Here is a 19,946-nt window from a genome sequence, read left to right on the forward strand (position 1 = left end):
TTGTGGAGCAGTGCTTTGAAAGAGCATTGTCTCATAATGCGGGGTTACACACCGTACTGCCTGGTGTCTATCCGTGTTTTATATGGTCGTGACGATGATGTGTGTGAGAGAGAGCATGTGCATTCAGTCAAGGCCTTGTTGACCGACTGCCAGTCCATCCAGTGCTTTATGATGACAAAATTTTTATTTAGTTGTTTGTGTTTTTGTGTGCATGCATATGAACAGTCAAACCCTAATTATGAGATCTCTGATGATGTTAGTCATCTCCATTCTGACTCATGTCACTTCTGGCCATCCTGATTGAATTACTCCTGACTCGGGGCAGGGAAACACTTGGCCTCACATCAGCGGGCCTTGAAACTTTCATACAGAAATGCAGTTGTGTTCGCTCGGCCAACAGGCAGTGAAAAAAAAGCAAACAAAAAAGACAGAACAATCCAGAATTTGATAAACAGAATGATTTGTATTGCTTGAAAACAGACCAGAGCTGAAAGACATCTTGCCTTCTGTTAACAGCTTTGAGTAAAACCAGCGTTGCTCCGACAGTCCCCTGGCGATACTCGACTGTTTGCGTAGCTCGCTTTGCCTTTTCTCTACTTCTTTGTGTTTCAGCCGTGACCCACGACAAGGCAAATGCAGAGGAGACTAAGGATACATCAGCTGTAGGAGGGATATGTGAAAAGATGTTCCTTGCACTGAGGATAACATGGCTCACAAAGTTCCCTTGTTTTCGCTTGTCTTTTGTTCGTCCTTGTAACCCTTGTAACACTTCCCCCTTTTTCTTCTTTACTGTTTACTCTCCCTCTCCATCTGTTACTCATGTTGTAATATTAGTCTCCTTTGTTAGTCTGTTTTCCCTCTTCATCTGTAGCCCAAACCCTTAATTTTGCTGAATATTCCTCTCACTATTTTCACATTTACTTCATTTTTCCCCTTTGTACTGAAACCATTCCCTTCATGTACCTTTTTATGTTTTCCCTCACATACAGGGTGTTTGGGTGACTTTATTAATAATAGCTCATGCTGTGTGATAACGTTGTCAATAACATCGTTAGGAGAAAATTGAATTTGATAAATTGAGTTAGGAAAGTTGGACCAGGGGACGCGTGGCCGCCTACACATGAGTGTGAGGGGATATCGGCTTACCTTTCACAAATATTTCCTCATACATCGAGGCCCTTCCTTTGTTCACTTTCATCTCTGTCTTTCCTATTTTTGTGACATTTTTGGTCCCATTCATGAATCCCTTATTTCTTCTCAAATAGCCAGGTTGGAATAATAAATATGATAGAAAGAAAAATCTTTTAAATGTGCATAGTTAATGGCACTTGTGGAGAAATAAAAACATATCTTTTTTTAAATTAAATAAAGGAAATACAGATGCATAATTTTTCAATGATTTTTTTTTGTTACATTTTTTTGCCTTTATTAGACAGGACAGAGAGATAGAGTAGAAGGGGGAGAGAGGGAGGGGATGACGTGCAGCAAAGGGCTGTGAGCCAGAAGCGAACCCACAGCTGCTGCGGCAAGGACACTGTCTTTGTACATGGTGTGCCCACTCTATCCACTGAGCCACTGGGCACCCAAAGCTGTTTTAATTTAGTAATAAATTAATTTTCCCATTGTGCAAATATGACACATTAATTTGTTATAATATGTATTTATTGCAGTTACTATTGTTTTCTTTTTTTCATCTAAAGCAAGTCCAAGTCCATCCCCTCAGCACAATGAAATCACTGATTACTAACATCACACTTAAACTGCATTTTTTTTAAAAAACAAAATCAATAATTTATCACTTCATTAAATCTAAGAATTTAAGTTAATGACATCATCATTTTCACAAAATGATTAATTGCATAAAATTAGAACAACTGGTGGTAAATTTAAAGGGACAGCATGTCATTTAAATTCTTGATTGATACAACGGTTACACTTTAACTGGCTGGATCTTCCGGACACATTCATTGAAGTTTGTTTATTTTTCCAAAATGGACGCATCGCCATTTGGAATACAGTTCTTCAATCACTCCAGCAATAATATTTGGCAATAAATCTCTCCGACGTTATTCTTACTGTCACCAGTTGGACTTTGCCAAAGAGCTCTCCATATATCACTAGATACTACAGTTGTTGCAGCCAACAATTAGTCCTCAAGAGAATATTCATAATCTAATAGGATTTCAACATGTCACCGATGGCGTGGATCCCACTGTAAACTGATTATTCTTCCAGGGCAGTCGGTAGAGCACTGGGTCCACTCTGCTTAGTCCGTTTTTAATTTAAGAATGACATTGGGACACCGCTAAGCTTCACATATCAAGGATTCAGCCAGTATAGTAGTAGTTTAAGAAAATATCAATACACTTGAGTATCGCAATATGTTTTATGATACTGTATCCATTCTGATTGCATGAAAAAGTCAACTTTGGTGGTGGGTTCTTATACTATGACAGTTTTCTAACTGTTAGATTTTAAAAAGGCAATATCACCTTGCTTACAGTATTGCAATATGTATCTCATTATAGACTAAATCCCAATGTTTGTTTACAATAGCTTCCATCATGTACATAAAATTAAACTGTTCTAGGTTTCGACCGATATTGGTTTTTCAGAGTCGATACCGATACCGATTATTAGTACATAATAAAACCGATAACCAACATTCGGAACTGATGTGCATTTACAATAATAATGAAAATATTTCTGTCAAAAATGTAAAATTTGTAATATAACAAACTCCAACCCAAAACTTTGTTTAGATGCCTTTGTTTAATCAAAACTGAAAGTTTCAACATCATATACAGCAAGTTCCTAGCAACTTTTTTTTAATGAAGTGACCGACTGAATAAATATACCTCCTCTGAGATTTTACAAATTAAAAGTTCCTCCCATGCTGACACTTTCTTAACATGTATTGCAGACTGCCTTCCTGGTGTTGGTTAAATGTAATATGCACACTTTTTCATTAATGAATTTTATTGGCGATTATTAAAATAAAATGCAGATACCGATAATTGGCAAAAGCCAAATATCGGCTTGGATAATTGGTCAGGCCGTTAATCTGTGGACCCCTAAACAGTTCTGAGCAGCTGCTGCTTCAATTAGTACATTTTTTAGCCACCTAAAAGAAGACTCACCTAGAAAAAGTCAATATCAGCTGAACTATATGGTATGTTTAGAGTATTTTCCCTGCTATGCCGTCACACAGCCTTTTGTGACGGGGAAATTGAAGCTGTATATCAAAGTCACCAGACTCCTTTTACAAAACAGTAATTTTACCTCACAGAACATTGGAGTTTCTGGTCGACTGCTGCCTTGATTGGTCAATGTGTGAGGTAAAGAGGAGAAAATATTTCAAATATAGCCTACACTCACACTAATAATGATATTTTTAGGTTGCTCTTTTAAGGTGGCAAAAATAAATTTGCTGCAACTTTCATGCACAACAGTACATTCCTTAGCTTACATGCCAGTACATTTGGTTTATGAAAGATGCTAGTAACAAAGTACAGAAAATAAGCACGTCAGAAACGTCAAGTAGGTCACACCACTGTGTTTAACTATAACTTTAAATGTTAGTTATTGCTTAAAATGGCAACAGAAATAACAAGTTTGCCAATTTTACATATCTCATTAATTGAAATCAACTGTCAGTCGTCTACCCAGAAGTGATTGTTGTTGTCAGGGTAACGTCAGTGATTCGGTCTCTTGTAACGCCAGATCCTTGCCAATACAAAGCCCTACAGTTTAGTGATATTTCTTCTGTTCTTCTTTCAGTGAACGGTGCCTACTGCTCTGAAAAGGATTTAGACACTGAGCTGGGTGACGCTGAGGGCACCCTGATGCGATGTGGGCAGAGCTTGCCACTGCTGGTGGGGGGTCACTTAGGGGGGCTTTATACCCAGAGCCTCCACTGTGACAGACCTACACCCGACCTCATCCTGCAGGACGGCCTTCACCAAGACACCAGGTAAACTGTCACTATCATTTTCATTTTATAATAACTTTGTTCCTGTTCCAGTTTTGAATGCTTCCTGTTGGGTGTAGTATTACTAACGATATGCAGGTACAATGTGTTTTTCATTATCTTTGCTATTGTGGACCAGATGCACACATATGTAGCTGGAAGCCTTTATCAAGTTTCATAAAACACACCGTTGGGGTCCAAAGTAAAACATTTATGTTACACTAATGCGATTCTTCTGTTGTGCAATCTTTGACTACTGTTGGTCAAGTCAGAGAGAATTTCCAGTAACGTTCTCTGTTTTGGGGTTCGTGCCTTTTTTCCCCTCCTCATCTGATCAAAGTGCTCCAGCACAGCCATTCACTTCTTTCATATTGTCTCTCAATATTTTCACAATAGCCAAACAGGAAATGGTGCCCCTGAATAGAAAGACGGAGGGGGGGAGGGGTTAAGGTTTTATTAACAACAACGATGACAAAGTCTGCCGGTGGCTTTCTCCTATCCTAGCTAGCGTTAGCTCTGTTTTTCTCCCAGTGTGCTCGGGGGAAGGGACAAAGACGATTCCTTCATGAGACAGCCCGGAGAAAAAAGAGCTCTTCTCACATCACTCAGGGGCTTTGGACAAAATCCATAATGAGCCAACTGACAGGAATGATTATGTAGGAGATCACAGCAACGCATGGAGAAATCTGACCTGGGTTCCCCATTCAGCGGAGCAAAGATTCCCACCATAATACACAGTATTGTAAACGGTGACCCTTCATAGGCTGCAATTATGCCACCAAAACAGGTGACTCCCTATTTATCCCCAATGTTGGGTTGGGTTTAACCCCTTTGTGTCATCAAAGCCTGTCAGATGGACACACTAGCCAGTGGCCTCTCGGTCTCAGTGGCCATCCATCCCTCCCCCTCTCCCTATTCTTAGTCATAAATGCCCATTCATATTCTCTCACTACCAGGAGATCCTGTTTCGTTTATTCATAAAAACACTCTGGATCATCAGCAGTGGATACTTCCTGGTGTCGGACATCACCTTATGTCACTGACTCCCACACAGTGTTAATGTTTGTTCCATAAGGTGCCTTGCGATGAATGAGAGAGTTGGCTGAAATATTTTAGATAGGACTCTTTCATGATGATATGGTTTTTATGTAAACTGAGAGAATGATTGGGGGGGGGGGATAAGCAGGAGGCTAAACTCTGACAGTGCTGCTGGTGGGACGGATGAACCAGCCAGTATCTGTCATCAGCCTGTGAGCTAATAGCGCTCATATTCCTCTCTGTGTGTTTTTCTCCTCACAGATCCTCCTCTGCCTTCCAGAGGACCCTGCTGGGGGCCTCACCCAGCCTGGGCTGCGGCACTGCCAACGGGGCTCGCTCTTCTCTCCCGTACCATATCAAACAGGAGAACTCAATGGGCTACAAGATCTCCAACACAGGGTCCGGAGTCCATAGCGCGTCTCAGGCCGGATTTCAGAACTGTACATCAGGCCAGGTCTTGGGAATGACGAGGGACGAGATAGTTGGAGCGCCGCTTGTTAGCAACAACGGTAATGGCATAGGCGCAGTGAGCGGTGTGGGTAGCGCTGTGTCAGGGGACGCAGTGCAACCGTTTAATAATGAAGATGGCTCCTCCCCATTGGCTTTGTCTCCAACTGGCTCCCGTCATTCAGCGCGACTGCTCAGTGCTAGCAGTCTAAGGAGACGCTGCCTGTCCCTGGCCTCACAGTCCACTGTCGCTCCTGGCAGCGTTGCTGCCACAGGCTCCCCGTCCGCTGCTGGCCCTGATCTCTCCGAGGAGATCAATATCACCGCCATCGTCTGCTCCTCCTCCCAGATGTCAATGGTTGCCTGCGTCAACGGTTTCCGCTCCAACGTCTCGCCCAGCCACGCCAGCAGTGCCGGCTTCTCCTCCTCTTCCTCCTCCTCTTCTACATCCCCACCCTCTAACTCCTGCTCACGGGAAGCCCCCCAGAGGCCCCCGCCTCACGGCAGCCCCCAGCAGGCCACGCTACAGGAGAGCTGTCAGCTATCCTCACCTGCCACCTGCCTACTGTCCCTATCCTCCTCCTCCTCCTCGTCCTCCTCTTCAGTGTCATCAGTGGAGCCGGAGCAGGGCCAAGGGCCGAGCCAGGGGCTGTGTGAGGAGCGGGGCTCCATGCTGCAGGGACGTGGGGCTGGAGGAACAGCGGGGGGAAGTGTGGGAGGAGGGGGAGGAGGAGGAGGAGGCTCAGACGGGTTGGGGCTACTGATGAGTGGGGCCCTGATGTCTGGGATGCTGCATTCGGGGCATGAAGCTGGGGCTCTCCTGGACGGGGGCCAAAGATCAGGGGCTGTCCTCAAACAGGAGCCCCTGGATGATTTTTCTCCCAGTGAAGACGAACTCTTTCAGCACCACTATCATCACCACCATCACTTGAGTGGTCGTAACGGGCACCCCCGTCAGCCTCACCACCCCTCTCGCCCCGCTATGCCTCCGCCTTACCACCTGCACCAGTACGTGGGGCCCGCTCCTGGGGGCCTTCTGCACCACCAGAGCCAGCAAACAGCACCAACCTCTTCCCTGGGACTCAAATCGACCGCTGGAGTTCCTCCTGGGTCTCACACAGCCCCGGAGCGAGAAGAAGTCGGAGGAGGAGGAGCACTGGTCGATAAGCAGGTGTGTCGCTGGATTGACTGCAGTGCTGCGTACGAGCAGCAGGAGGAGCTTGTGAGGCACATTGAGAAAGTCCACATTGACCAGCGCAAAGGTGAGGACTTCACCTGTTTCTGGGCCGGCTGCATTCGCCGCTACAAGCCCTTCAACGCCCGCTACAAGCTGCTCATTCACATGAGAGTCCACTCTGGAGAGAAACCCAACAAGTGCATGGTAAGTCAGCATCTTGTTAAATTATCCACCAAACACTTGCCAGATCCAGAAAAGCAGACTCCAGCAGTCCTCCATATTCACAACACATGCATTCAGTATAACTGAAAATCCCCTTATAATCAGCCGTCTTACTTTGACTAATCTTTGCTTCTTTTTGAAAGTATTAGGTTGTATTTATTGGTTAAATATGAGTCTAGTTTGTCCCATAATTGCAACCATCTGTTGATTTTTTTGTTGTTTGTTTGAATTAAACACAAGCACATATTTCACAAAATAACACAGTCCCTCCAGATGATTTTTCCTCAACCAGATACATGTCCATTGTGTCCAAAAACAAGACTGGACTTGCTTCACTGCTGATTACTTTTCAACAGTAAGTTTTATTTTGTTTTGGTTGAGGAACAGTTATTATTGTAATTCCTGTATTTTTAGTGGAACAGGTAAAAAAGATTTTTTCCCCTCTCTTCTTCTGAAGATGTGAGCTGCTGTAAGAGCAGCACTACCTCCTCAGTATAAATAGATTTGTGGTTGTATTCTTTACAGGTGAGGCTCCAATTGCACAAGTCAACACACTAATCAATGTCAAGCTGTCACTCCCCCGCATCCCTTAGCAAATGGAAAAAGCCCTCCAACCTTAAGAATGATTTAGTCCAAATACACAATTAGTCCACAATTTGTGTAGGGCGAAGCCATGTTTATTTTCACGAGCACTCTGTTTTTTGAGAGGGGATTCAGATCATGAAAAGCCAACACATATGGTTAACATAACCAAACAATGCCTACACTTGATCCTTTTAAATGGGAGCTTTAAATGTTTAGCTGTCCCACAAGTATTAAGTGAATTGGCTTCATATCCAAGCCAAACATGAGGAGAAATGTAGTAGTCTGGAGAAGGGAGCCACAGAGGGATAGTCGGTAACATTTGCTAGTCTTGCTCAATTCACGGCCTAACCCAAAGCCCCTGTCAGAAGTGGTCCTCTTCAAGTTCAGGAACCCATCCAATTCCTAATTATTGAAAGACTGAGTCTGCAATATTGCTACAGCACCTGTTTTATCTCCAGCCCTTTTTTCTTTCATAAAGGAAAAAAAAAATCCAGGTCTTGTTTATTTTTCTAAGTAACAGTGGCTTTTAAAATTAGCTGAAGTGAGCGTCTGTTAATAGAAAGCTGTATTTAATGGCAGTTTTCTGTGGAGTTGGATAAGAAATTCACGTCAATTTGGACTAATTCTGATACATGTTATTGCACATCTGAGCTGAGAGCCGATTAAAGCCAAAAAGACACAAACTGCTTCTGCTGTTCTCCCTGCTTTGCGTCACTCCGGGGTATTAGTGTTTCTGCTTCCTTGGCTCAGCATGAACTAAAAATTTGGAAGTAATTTGCTGCATTATATGTTCCCCAACTGTTAATTCTGCTTTAGGAGTGTGTTGCATTGAACTCTTTCATCCGTCTTTTTTTTTTTTTTTAATGTCGTTGTTGCTGCTCTTTGGAGCGCTGTGTCTTTAGTCTGAGGACTGTAGTCATATTCAAGTGACACACAGCATATAGACACTGAGTGAACGTTTGTGTGTGTATACAGAGAGGTGTATGCATAAATGTGTCACTGTGAAGGTGTGTATGTGTGTGTTTATGTGGAGATGTTTACCATATGTGAGCGCTGGAACAATTCGGCTCAGTGTGGACGAGCCGCTGGATTCTGTCTGCGGACATGAGGCACTGCCGCTACACACCCTAACCTCCCGATCACCCTCATTGCAAGCACACACACACACACATGCGAACACAGGTATTCACAGTCTTGCAGTAATGTAAAAATGGGGATATTGTTTCCTTCGACCCTCACAATAGGAAGTATTGATTCCGTATACAGTACGTCGGGCTGTAACACTCCTGCTTTTCCGACAGAACATAAACAGAAATGTGAAATGTTTTCAAGCTTGAATCAACACATCTAATCAGCAGGGATTGAATGTATGTTGATTTGGGACTTCTGCAGATAAACTTGGAGGGCCAGAGAAAATAAACACACTGTGTGTGTGTGTTTGTAACTGTGTTTGTGTTTATATATAGTCTATATGGATTTAAGTAAGTACTACATATGAAACCTGGTGTCTCTGAGCACGTTTGAAAGCATGTATTTTATTTGTGTCCATCCCAAATCCTTATTTTTTTTTTGTCTGAGCTTGTGTGCTTTTTGGCCACTAGCGCTGATGCCCCTTGTGTTTGTTGTGCTCGTGCAATAGACAAAGGCATTCAAGAATTCGAGCAATTCGTATAGAGGAAGCAGATGAGACATTCTGTTTTAGGACCAAATGCTGTAGAAAAACCAGAGCTAATCCCTTTATTATCTTTCCAGCAGCAGATTCCAGCAGGCGCTCATGAAACGGGGCTCTCCTCACATCCAAACATAACACATATCTCTCCTCTTTCCCCCTCGCGCTCTCTCTCTACATATATACTGTATCTCTGTTTCTTCATACAGCTGCACAGCATTTGCTTCACGCTGCGTCTTGGCAGGAAAAAGTCATTATCACAAGTCATACCCCGACCCCTGCGTGAGCCTGTCACAGTCTGTACCTGGCTAATATTTTAAGAAATTCGGCATTAAAAAAAAGCCTTCCATATGTAGGTAGCTTTTAAAAAGTTCTGCTACCTTTTTAGAAAATATGTTTGGTTCCCTCTCCCCGCCAATTAAAGCGAGCCCCGGGCTGTTGTGTGTAGGGCAGGCGAGCACCGAAGGACACACGGGCGAAAAGGAAACAACATAATCTCTCCGCAATATCCTGTTGTGTTTCATGCCTAATTCACTTGTTGTTTTAGTTTATTACATTTTTTTCCTGTGTCTGCATAAATATTAAAAATATATCCAGACAGTAGCCCTGACATGGTCCCAGACTTTGATATTGTTCTGCTTCGTCAGAGGACAGGCCCAGCGGATTTGAAGTGTCTGAAGACTGGTCTGTGAGCTATGAGGGTCAGAAAATATCCTCCTAAAACACGAAGCTGTCTGTGTGGAAAGGGCAGAGCGTTTATATGGCAGAGTGACTTCAGGCGGGAGTACAGCTCTTTATTTGGTTTCTTTGGCAAATATTTTTTGGTCACATTTTATATCAAAACAATAGTATGTTTTTAATGTTATTGGAGGAAGCTATGTTGTTGTGGGATAAAGGATTCAAGGCATGAAACCTGATTCAGTGGTTTTGTTACGCTACTGTATTTACATGCAGAATTTCGTAATAAGAGTCTTTGGAGAAATATAGTATTTTTAAACACAGTTTTGGTGACTTATAACGACGAAGGGGTTGTTGTTAATTGTTTGAAACCTGGATAGACATCAGTTTTTTTGTGGTGCATTTGTATGCCTTTCATAAGCATTTTAACCTTTGAAACCTGAGTAAATTGGTTTGATTTCTTTTGAAACGTGAGAGCAAAGGCAGTCAGCAATCTGGCAAGAAACGTTCTGCAAATTGCAGGAAAAGGTGACAAGAAAATTACTTTTAAAAAGAGAGAGAGACAACATTGTTAGAAATTATTATAAAAAATTTTTTATAACCTTATAACCTTTTTACTTTAACTGTTTATCGATTTCTTGCTCATTTTCATTAATTTCTTGATTTTGAGTTGAGTTTTTTATTTCCATCTTCCCATGTTTTTGAAAGAATTCAAACTAATTTTCTCAGGTTTCAAAGGGTTAATCCAATTTTGTCTTAAATACAATGTTCAGGGTTCCCATGGTAACGGAAAGTCTCAATCTCATTTTCCAGGTCTGGAAATGTCATGGAATTAGTAAAATCCTTGAAAATGTTGGAAAAGTCATGAAATTTTGTTGTGTATAATGAAATCATTAAAAATAATATTTCGGTGATAACCTTCTTTTTCCCAAACAAATTAAAATTAACAAACGGGTTGATCGCAGATCGCCCATAATATGATTATTAACATTTGAAGTAAACTATACTTAATAGTTCTTTTCATATTATACATTGTGATGAATGTTCATGGAAATCTTTTCAGGACACCTTGAAAAGTCATGGTACAGTTTTGAAATGTTGCCAATTAAAATGTGTGGGAACCCTGAATATTTAGGCTTCATTGAACAATTTATTTTTGCACCTGGTTGAAAAGACATGCTTATTAAGTTTTATATAAGTAAAGTAATGTTATTTTAATTATGGTTTATACCGCACTGAGTCCCATGGTAATATAAAGTATCACTTTTTTTGTTATTTAATTAAAGTTTCTATTTTTTTCTCCTGGGGTTCATACCTTTGAGGTGATGTAATTGACAAACTACTTAAAAGCTAAAGCAAATTCCTCCATAAAAGGGTAGATTCACATGCTTTAGTGTTACTCATATGTTCGAGCCAAAGGCGAGACAGAAAGCCACCCGCCCATTTCACAATGATACAACACAGCCAGCATTAGCTGCTTAATGGGACTGTGTCCAAACACATACACATGTGCACACACAAACACCAAAACACTCACTGACACACTCAGTCAAACCACTTGTTGAAGGAAAGTTGGATGTCTCTCGCTTGGAAAAAAGCGTAGATCATGGAATTTCCTCTTTTTTCACTGGTGTGAAACCAGCAAACATATATATTTAGATTTACTAGACTGATTTTTGGAGGAGAGTGGCAAAATCCTTCGGCAGCAGACGTTAAGACACGGAGCACCGGCTGGTGCCAAGATGGCGTGTGTTTTCAGGAGTAAATGGACTCTTTTGTGAGCAATCAGCTCAGAGCAGGAGATGAAACAGGGAGTGCCATTAGCTAATTAAAACTGAGGTTCAGCACATGACCCGACTTTTCCTCTGAATGCCGCCTGAAACTGGAGCCGTCTGGGCACTGGGTGCGGGTGGCGAGTGACGTTGATATTAATGTGTTTGTACCCATATGAGCCTCTGACACTCTGGCCTGTCTGGACGATTTAGAGGCCACAATCTCAGGGTCCAGCTTGTGAACTTTCGAGGCCAAAAAGTACCTGTAGTAAAGAAATATTGAGCTTGGCTCGCTAGAGAAGATGATTCTAAAGAGCCAACGTAAAGGGATACTTCGCTGATTTTCAACCAGCTTTGTAGTAGCGCAGTAGTAGTAGTATGTGTAGATGAACTGCGGTAAATTTTCCTCCATCTTATCAGCACCCAGATGCACAATTTGGCTTTTAGGAACTAAGAAAACAAAATGCTGAATATTTTTTTCCTCATTCTCCAAAGTAGCATGTAATTTCTCAGTTTATTGAAAATATTTAAAATCTGCAGAGAATTGAGTCCCAGTGTTTTGCACCCAATAGCAACAACATGCAAACAGACAAACTGACCCGAGGAACTCAGACATGCATGGAAACCAAATCACCAACATATAATATTGTGGATCAGCAAGGCCAACTAGTTCCCCAGGCTGTACACACACACACACACACACACACACACACACACACACACACACATTCACTCCAGTGTAGTGGGAGAGGAGAAGTCTGTATATGGCTCATTGAATGTAATCAGGGTCAATAGGCGAGAAAGGGCATTGATTCAGCATGTCAGGAGTAACTGCATGCTTCGGAAACAGAGCTCCGAAAGTCTGTTAAGTTGGCACAAATGCAAAGACTAATCAAGTCCAAATAAAGACTTGGCAGAGATCAACTTATAGCACTTTATCTGAAGGTCCCGTGTCTCTGCTACCCATTAAATCATTTCCAGAATTAACTTTGTCAGCTGTTCCCCGGGCAAATGAGTTCATCAGGTAGCTAGATAGTCTAATTTCTCTCTACAAACCCATAACCCCATCCTGTGGTTATCCTCAGTCTTCCTGCGGGTCTGCTCTGCTGCTCGGCAGTGCGGTCGTCATGCTAATAGTAACACAACACTGTCCACATGTGATATTGGTATGATGAAACTGCTGGCAGAGGGGCTCTGCAACTGATGTTTTGGCATACGATCGAAAGCTCTGGATAGATGGATCTTGCTTGTTTTCCTTGTCGAGTGGGCCAGGCCAACTTCTTGTCAGGACGAAAAAAGTTTTCCAGTCAATCTAAATGTGGTCCAGTACTCTCCAACATCACCCCCACCTCCCCCTCTTTCTCTCCCACTATCTATCATTTAGATCTGAATTTAGGAGTGCTTTGATACACTCAACACTTACTGCATCTACGCAACCACAACATACGATTCAGTGTCCCCTCTGGATCTTTACCCAGATACTGAAACACTCTGTTTCAAGTAACTTGTCTTTGTCAGTGGTGTTGCATATGGAATTCTAATGCTTATCCATGATGCTTGTAGAACATATGTTTTATATTTAAGCTATTTATTGACCAAGTATCCTTTTGATGTAAGTGTTAACCCTGTGGCAGGGCTGCATGATATGCAAAAAACAACAGCGTATTACGGTCATATTTACAGCTATTATGATATGATTTTAGTGGGAATGGGTAATTCTTGCATTTCATTTTCAGTGAAAAAAATAGATATTAGAATGATGATGTGATTTTTGTTTGGGTCTGTATCAAACACGTGTGTTTCCTTATGCCTGGAATATGAATTGTAGGCCAGGGTATCTCTGTTGCACCACAGTGCTTCATTTATAATGGTAGGTTGTGACTCATTTTATTTATTTTTTTTAAATCAAGCCCATGTGATTTGGACATTGCAGTTGGCCATATTACAATTTAAAATATATTGATATCTAATAAATAATATAGACATTTTATAGATAATGAATATAGTCCAAATAGATACATTTAAGAAATTAAATTCTATTAAAATGTGATTGCAATTAAGTGAAATAATAATCATAATAATAATAATAAATCATTCATAATATTGATTCTGTCTATTTAATGATGAAATTTTAAACAATTCTGGTAAAATTGTTTTCATGCCTGTTGTAGACATGAACAGTCATTTCAGTACTATTACTTTTTTTTATTATAAGATTTGAAACCTCAAAAGTTTGACATTTTTAACTCAATGTTTAAGTTTCAGGTGCTCTCTCTTTCTCAGTCTGTATGATGCACATAAACATGTCAACAGTTTTTTTGTATGCTTTTATTGGACAGGTATAAAAAATTGGACAGGTAAAATCAGGAAAAAAGTGTTACAGGATGGCATGTCTAATAAGACATCTCTGGAACTGCTGGTGCAAAACAAAAAGGTTAGCATATTAACATTTAGCCTGGTAGATTTAGCTGGGAGCAGTCCACCAGATAACAAATGGAGGACACTAATGCACATGCATTATGGGCACCCGTGTAAGGATGCAGGAGAAACATTTGCAGTGTTTGCGTGAGGTTGTTGTGCACACAACATTGGAATGACATGCACAACATGACTAGTGGAGCATTCCTCAAAAATATTGAAAACTGCTACGTAAAATCAAGCTATAAAAGGTCTACACCTACCTTTCCTGTAACCTCCTAACCAGGTATCAAAGCATGCAGGGTTTACTACATGTGATACACTCTAATTGCATTTGTCTGGAATGCAATATTTTGAGTTTCCCCATTTCCTCAACATTTAATCACGCTCTGGTATCGGAAACCTGAAGACCCAGGGCTGTGGCTCGTTATACGCTGCACAGAGATTGTGTCATAATTGTGTCCCATCCAAAAGCTTAATCAGTTTAACCTCTCTACTGAGCCAGATCAGTTTACTAATACATCGGATAAAAGACGCCGGGGTGTGTGTTCAGGGTCTCCATCATGTTCAGGGGGCTGTAGCAGGGATGCAAACCTGGTTTATGGAACACAGATAGAGAGGATGGATGGAGGAGAGCTGTGGAGTCTTCTTCTAGGTCATGGGCCGTTTTAGTCTCCTGTCTAGACTCTTAAAGTTTTCTCTGGTTGTTAGTGCTCAATAGTTGTGCTTTTTGGCTGTATACCGTCACGGATCATGTGCATTGTGGAGGTGTGATCAACTGTGTCTTTGCTACAGTCAAACAGATAATTATAGCCAGAGTATATTTGTGGCATTTTACGGGGCAAAGACATAACAGGCCCTTTCTCCTCTGAGGTTCTCATCCTCTCCCACTCCTCACATTCACACACTGGCCTCGTTTTGTGCCCAGGCACAATTTGTGCCACAGCAGCCACTCCGCAAACATACCCACCTGAACCGGTCTGTTGGTTGTGTGTGTTGAACAGAGGTTAATCTCTTAAAGCACCCTGATGTTTATTTTTGTTTTTTTTGCTGACTTGTCAGTCCAGAGCAACATCTTCCTCTGGCTACCTTCACATCGCCCACCAAACAAGCATACAAGAAGAACATTTATACACACCGGGACCACTTCTGCCTCAGGGCCACGCCACAACCCAAGACGACAGTATCCCTCCACCCAGCCAGACCCACACTGTCACCACACCAGACTAGGCTAGACCTGCAGCTAATATATATGAGTTGCTACCGTGCAAAATAAACACTAAGAGAAGTATGGATAAATTATGTAGCGAAAGATGTGTTTACGTTTAGGGTGTCAAGTTTAAATTATGCACCGCGGTGTTCTGTGGTTACTGTGCCGGCTTTAATTTGAATGTTTGAGTAAAGAAGTGAAGGCTGGAAGAAACGGAGCCAGACAGGCAATTCAGTTTCACTGATGTCATCCCAAAAAACGACATTTTTTTGCCCAGAATTCATCACAAGGCATTATGCATGACATGTGATTTGGTATGCACTGAATGCGGACTTGAGAGCATTTTTGGAGCATTAGCACAGCCGTTGCACACAGACAACTTGAGTGTTTGTCACAAGTTGACCGAGCTTTCCAAGCTGAGACCTGTGTGTGTTTACACTGTCAAGACCTTCAGTGTGTTTTCAAACGCCAACCAGAGAGTGAGAGAGGGTGAAGAGAGATCCACATGGAAAGATCCAAGTAGAATATTGAGGCGTGGATTGTGGCGTTAAATGGCACACATATTAAAACAGTGAGTCTTTACCAAAACCACATCAATTATAATGATTGATAATGAGTGAACGAGGGGAAATAAGAGAGAGACAGAGAAATTGGACCAAAAATCTTTAGCAGTGGGACATATAAGGACACGATACACAATGATCCAATTTCTTTTAACCCTTCTTTTATGACTGTGTGACCCAGAAGAACTGGCACCAACAGAGACTCTAATATTTAAGTTGGGATTTACCTCTCCCCCTTAGAGGTTTACACCCCAGTGATCTCTAACTGTCTCCAGAAAGAAGCCTTCTCGCTTTCTGTTCTCGTCGAAAAACATCTGTTTCACATTCAGCCTGTTCAGCTTTGGAATTGGTTTAACATCGATGTAAAAAGGTTTATGCAGGGTTTATACCAGATTGGTTCAGTTATTTGGGCAGAATTACAGTAGAAGTAAGAAGCCTTTAAGTCAGAGCATATCCTTTTGTTTTTCCTCAGTTTCTCATAACAGCGATCTCTCATACTGTGTCACGTAGCAGCTGTCATTCACACTGCATCTGTGTCAGGGGCAAAACAAACAAAAACATCCCCACTATGCCAATTTCATAAAGGAATAAAGCCAAGAAATTTAGATCAGGACATGCGTGATTTAAAGTGCAGCCAGGAAATGCATATATCGTATATGGGGAAAATGGTGTATCGTAATCTGTTTGCCTTCTAACTGGCAAATTGTGTGCAAGTACCAGGCTGGAACTCATATTACGGGTAACATAAACATGTGTCTGATGAGAAATTTGAAGGAAATATTCCATAAATATGTAAACGTTTACTGAAGAATACCAGTGAATGGTGGGAACTCTGTTTTTTTGCCGTTGGCGGGTTGTTAGAGTCCATCGTAATAGCACAGGAATGGGGAGCGGTTTTCAAACAAATGTGTTTTCCTATAGGACAGCGGGCACAGGCATGTTAATGTGGACTGAATTATTGAATATGAATAGAGAAGCATACACTGAAATGTGGTGAATTGATTTATTGAAATGTGAATGAATAGTGATGTGCTTGCTGAGAGCGCCTGAGGCGTTATTCGACTTGACGCACTGAATATCCAACACAGCCTGATATATTGCAACCAGCCATATCCACATAACTGGAAACTGGACCCTGAAACCCGCAGAGAGCAGAAAAGAACACAACCTTGGCATGCTGAGGAGTGAACAAATCTAGGGGCACCGTTGCACCACATTTCTTGGGCAGCTGCTTTTTTACCCAGAAGGCTTTGTGGTCTGGTCCCCCTCCAGAGGGTTGCATAAACTCTTCCCCAACACCCTGCTCGAGTCTTTATATGCCAGTGTTGATCACAATGCCATGTTGACCTATTGTTTAATTTAGCTGGCATGTTTTCTGTCTGAATACTATAGTGCTTCTGGCATCAAGGTATTTGGCTTGGCAGCTCTCTGGGCTTCTGCAGTGTTTATTTGTTGTCACGTCAGAGTTATAGAGTCATCCAGTGTGTGCTACAGAGGGCCTTTAGACAGCTGTGTCAACTCTTGCCTTGTGTAGACGACGAATGGTTTGCCAAAAAGGGAGAAGGGCTTTTATTTCTTTACCTAACAAGTCTCTAAGATACAGGAATGCTGTGACTTCAGCTGTGGGTTTCATTATGTCACACAAGAATTTAAATCCAGCAGGCAAGACTGACTGATGTCCACATTATCATCTGAAATCACAAAATGAGAGTGCAACAGAGCAAAGTGTCCCAATGGTGGGTAGAGTACTGAAAACTTATGCTCAATTAAAAGTACAATTACTCCCATAATAAAATTACTCAAGTAAAAGTAAACAGTTACCATTTCCATTGGTTCAATAGTCGCACCAAAGGATGTACAACGTCAAGTAAGACAAATTAACTCAAACAAGTCATTGGTGCTTTGTACAAAAGGAAAAGTTGTTTGTTCTTCCCCCTTGAGACAGCTTGCGTCTTTTTGTGATGTTCTGTGGCAGCATGTTTTATCAAAATTCATAACTAATCTGGAAAGTAGAAAAAAATTGTGTGTGTGTGTGTGTGTGTGTGTGTGTGTGTGTGTGTGTGTGCTTGTAAAATTACCATAGATGGGCAGGAATGTGGCGCAGATACAGTGAAGCTCGTGCTTTTCCAAAATTTAAATATGGGTCCTTGAAAAGTGTTGGCAAAGTTCTGAAATGTTTGTGGGAACCCTGTATTACTCAAAGTACAAGTTAATTTCCCTTTTAATATTTTTATAATTTGTACAGCCCAGTGTAAAATAGAAAAGAAAAGAGCCCATTATAATAAAACTTGTTTTTTTTCCAATTAATAAGACCAGCAAATCCATCAAATATGGATAGCCATTACAGTTGAGATATGAACAGTCTCCCTTCAGGGGCCTTGTAGGATTTGAGGACATTGAGGGACTCAGCAATGGGAGATCTGGGACTGCTCCGCGCACATCTTTACAGAGACATGGTTAAACCCTAACATTCGTGATCAAGCTGTTGCAGTGGATAGACAGACTTTGTTGGGAGCCATAAGGACACAAGACTCTGTCGCAACCAGATGGAATCGTCATAGTAGCTGCTGATTTTAATCAACTCATCCCTCAACTCCTACGATGTAGCAGGATCAAGGACAAGTGTAATTTCATTGTCAAACAAAGTTCAGACTAATAAATCTATCTTCTACCTTCTTTATTAAATAAAGTTCATGCATAAAAACATTAATCTCAAAATGAGAAGAGATGATTCATGCCAGATTTTGCTATTAGCTAGTTTATATCTGCAGTCCTTGGGAAGGTACCAACAGAACAAATATCTAACACTAAAAAGCACTAATCACTCATAATAAAAAAACTTACAATGAAATAGACAATACAAACAGACACAAGCACATCAACTTACCAACACATTCCTAAAATATTGATCACGGTGAAATTAACACTGGCATGTCTCGTTACTCAATATCCATTTTTTTTAATAAAACATTCAGGGCTGAGGCCTCAGATATCCAAGCCTAACAATACCACCGTCCTACTCTTATTTCATCTCGCTTCCTAATCATAGCATCAAAGATTCACACATGAAAAAATGACACAGGCGACATAAGCTAGCTAACTACATTTTCACCTACAGTGTGTGCAACTTATTTCAGTGAGCTTGTGGAGGTTGTAAAACAAATGTTTAAAAGCAGAGATCTCAGTGTTTTACAGGAGTCACAGTAAGTACTTTGCCGTGTATCTTATGGTTTTTTTTTTAGGTTTTCGGTATAAAAACTTTGGCCAGATGTGGTCAGGGATTGTCACTGGAAGCTGCGTCTTGTTCTGGGTTTTGCTTCATCATCACATTGTGGTCAAAAGACAGGTTGTGCTTCTTTTTTCCAGGCAGCCACAGCAGAGGTTCTCCTGAACAGTAGATGAGTTGAAGTTAAAAAAAATGACTGGCTCAAAAATATACTCAAGTAAAAAGCAGAAGCACAGATTTAAAGAGAAATTAACCTGAAAATGACTCGTTCCTCGTGCTGTAAATTAGCACGAAATATTCTCTAATCAACAAAATAATACACAATAAAACACTTGCGCAGCATTAAAAATCAGCTGCTGGTAATGCATTTTGGTTTTCTGGATTGAGACTGTGGTTCAGTGATGGGGTTTTTTTTGCTTTCTAAAGCATGAGTGGTTCATTTCAGGATTTTTTGTCAGAGCAAGGGCATCTTTCCAGACCTGTGGCAATGTCCAAAGATGCCAATTTCTCCATTGCCAGCAGCCCCAATAGACTAAAAATGAAATGCAATCACAAGACATCTGTCATTTTGACAAAGTAATGCAACTTGTTAAGACATTTTTCACTCTTAGAGTTGACAGCACGTAAAAATGCCCAGTGCAGCTTAAAACTTATTTTTATTTCTTGGAGGAAAAAGTCAAATGAATGCCAAAATGCAGACAGTACAATACTAGACAAACTGGGGAGTAAAGTCACAGAGAGAGGAGAAAACAGTGGATGATGCAATAAAAAGATCACGACAAAACATAGGATGATGGACTGTTCAGTCTAATAGTCTAACAAAAGAGCAATAAAGTTGATCAATTAGATAGAACCTTATTGTCACTACTGGCTGTTGTTGAACTGGCATCTTTCATCTCCCAATAGCAGCGATATGAAATGGAGTCACGGTTATATATAACACCTCATTGTAGGGCTGCAGCAAGAGGAGC

The 19,946-nt window shown here is 41.2% G+C and overlaps 1 protein-coding gene across 1 annotated transcript in view; it reads left to right on the forward strand.

Moving 5' to 3' along the window:
* Positions 1–19,946, forward strand: part of LOC121938502 (zinc finger protein GLIS1) — a 99,716-nt gene that overhangs the window by 33,287 nt on the left and 46,483 nt on the right. Inside the window, exons 3-4 of the mRNA XM_042481743.1 lie at positions 3,781–3,973; positions 5,270–6,836. Coding sequence (XP_042337677.1) covers positions 3,781–3,973; positions 5,270–6,836 — 1,760 coding nt within the window. The remainder of the gene's footprint in view (positions 1–3,780; positions 3,974–5,269; positions 6,837–19,946) is intronic.

This window comes from Plectropomus leopardus, chromosome 3 (genome assembly GCF_008729295.1).
Source record: "Plectropomus leopardus isolate mb chromosome 3, YSFRI_Pleo_2.0, whole genome shotgun sequence".
Lineage (NCBI taxonomy): Eukaryota > Metazoa > Chordata > Actinopteri > Perciformes > Serranidae > Plectropomus > Plectropomus leopardus.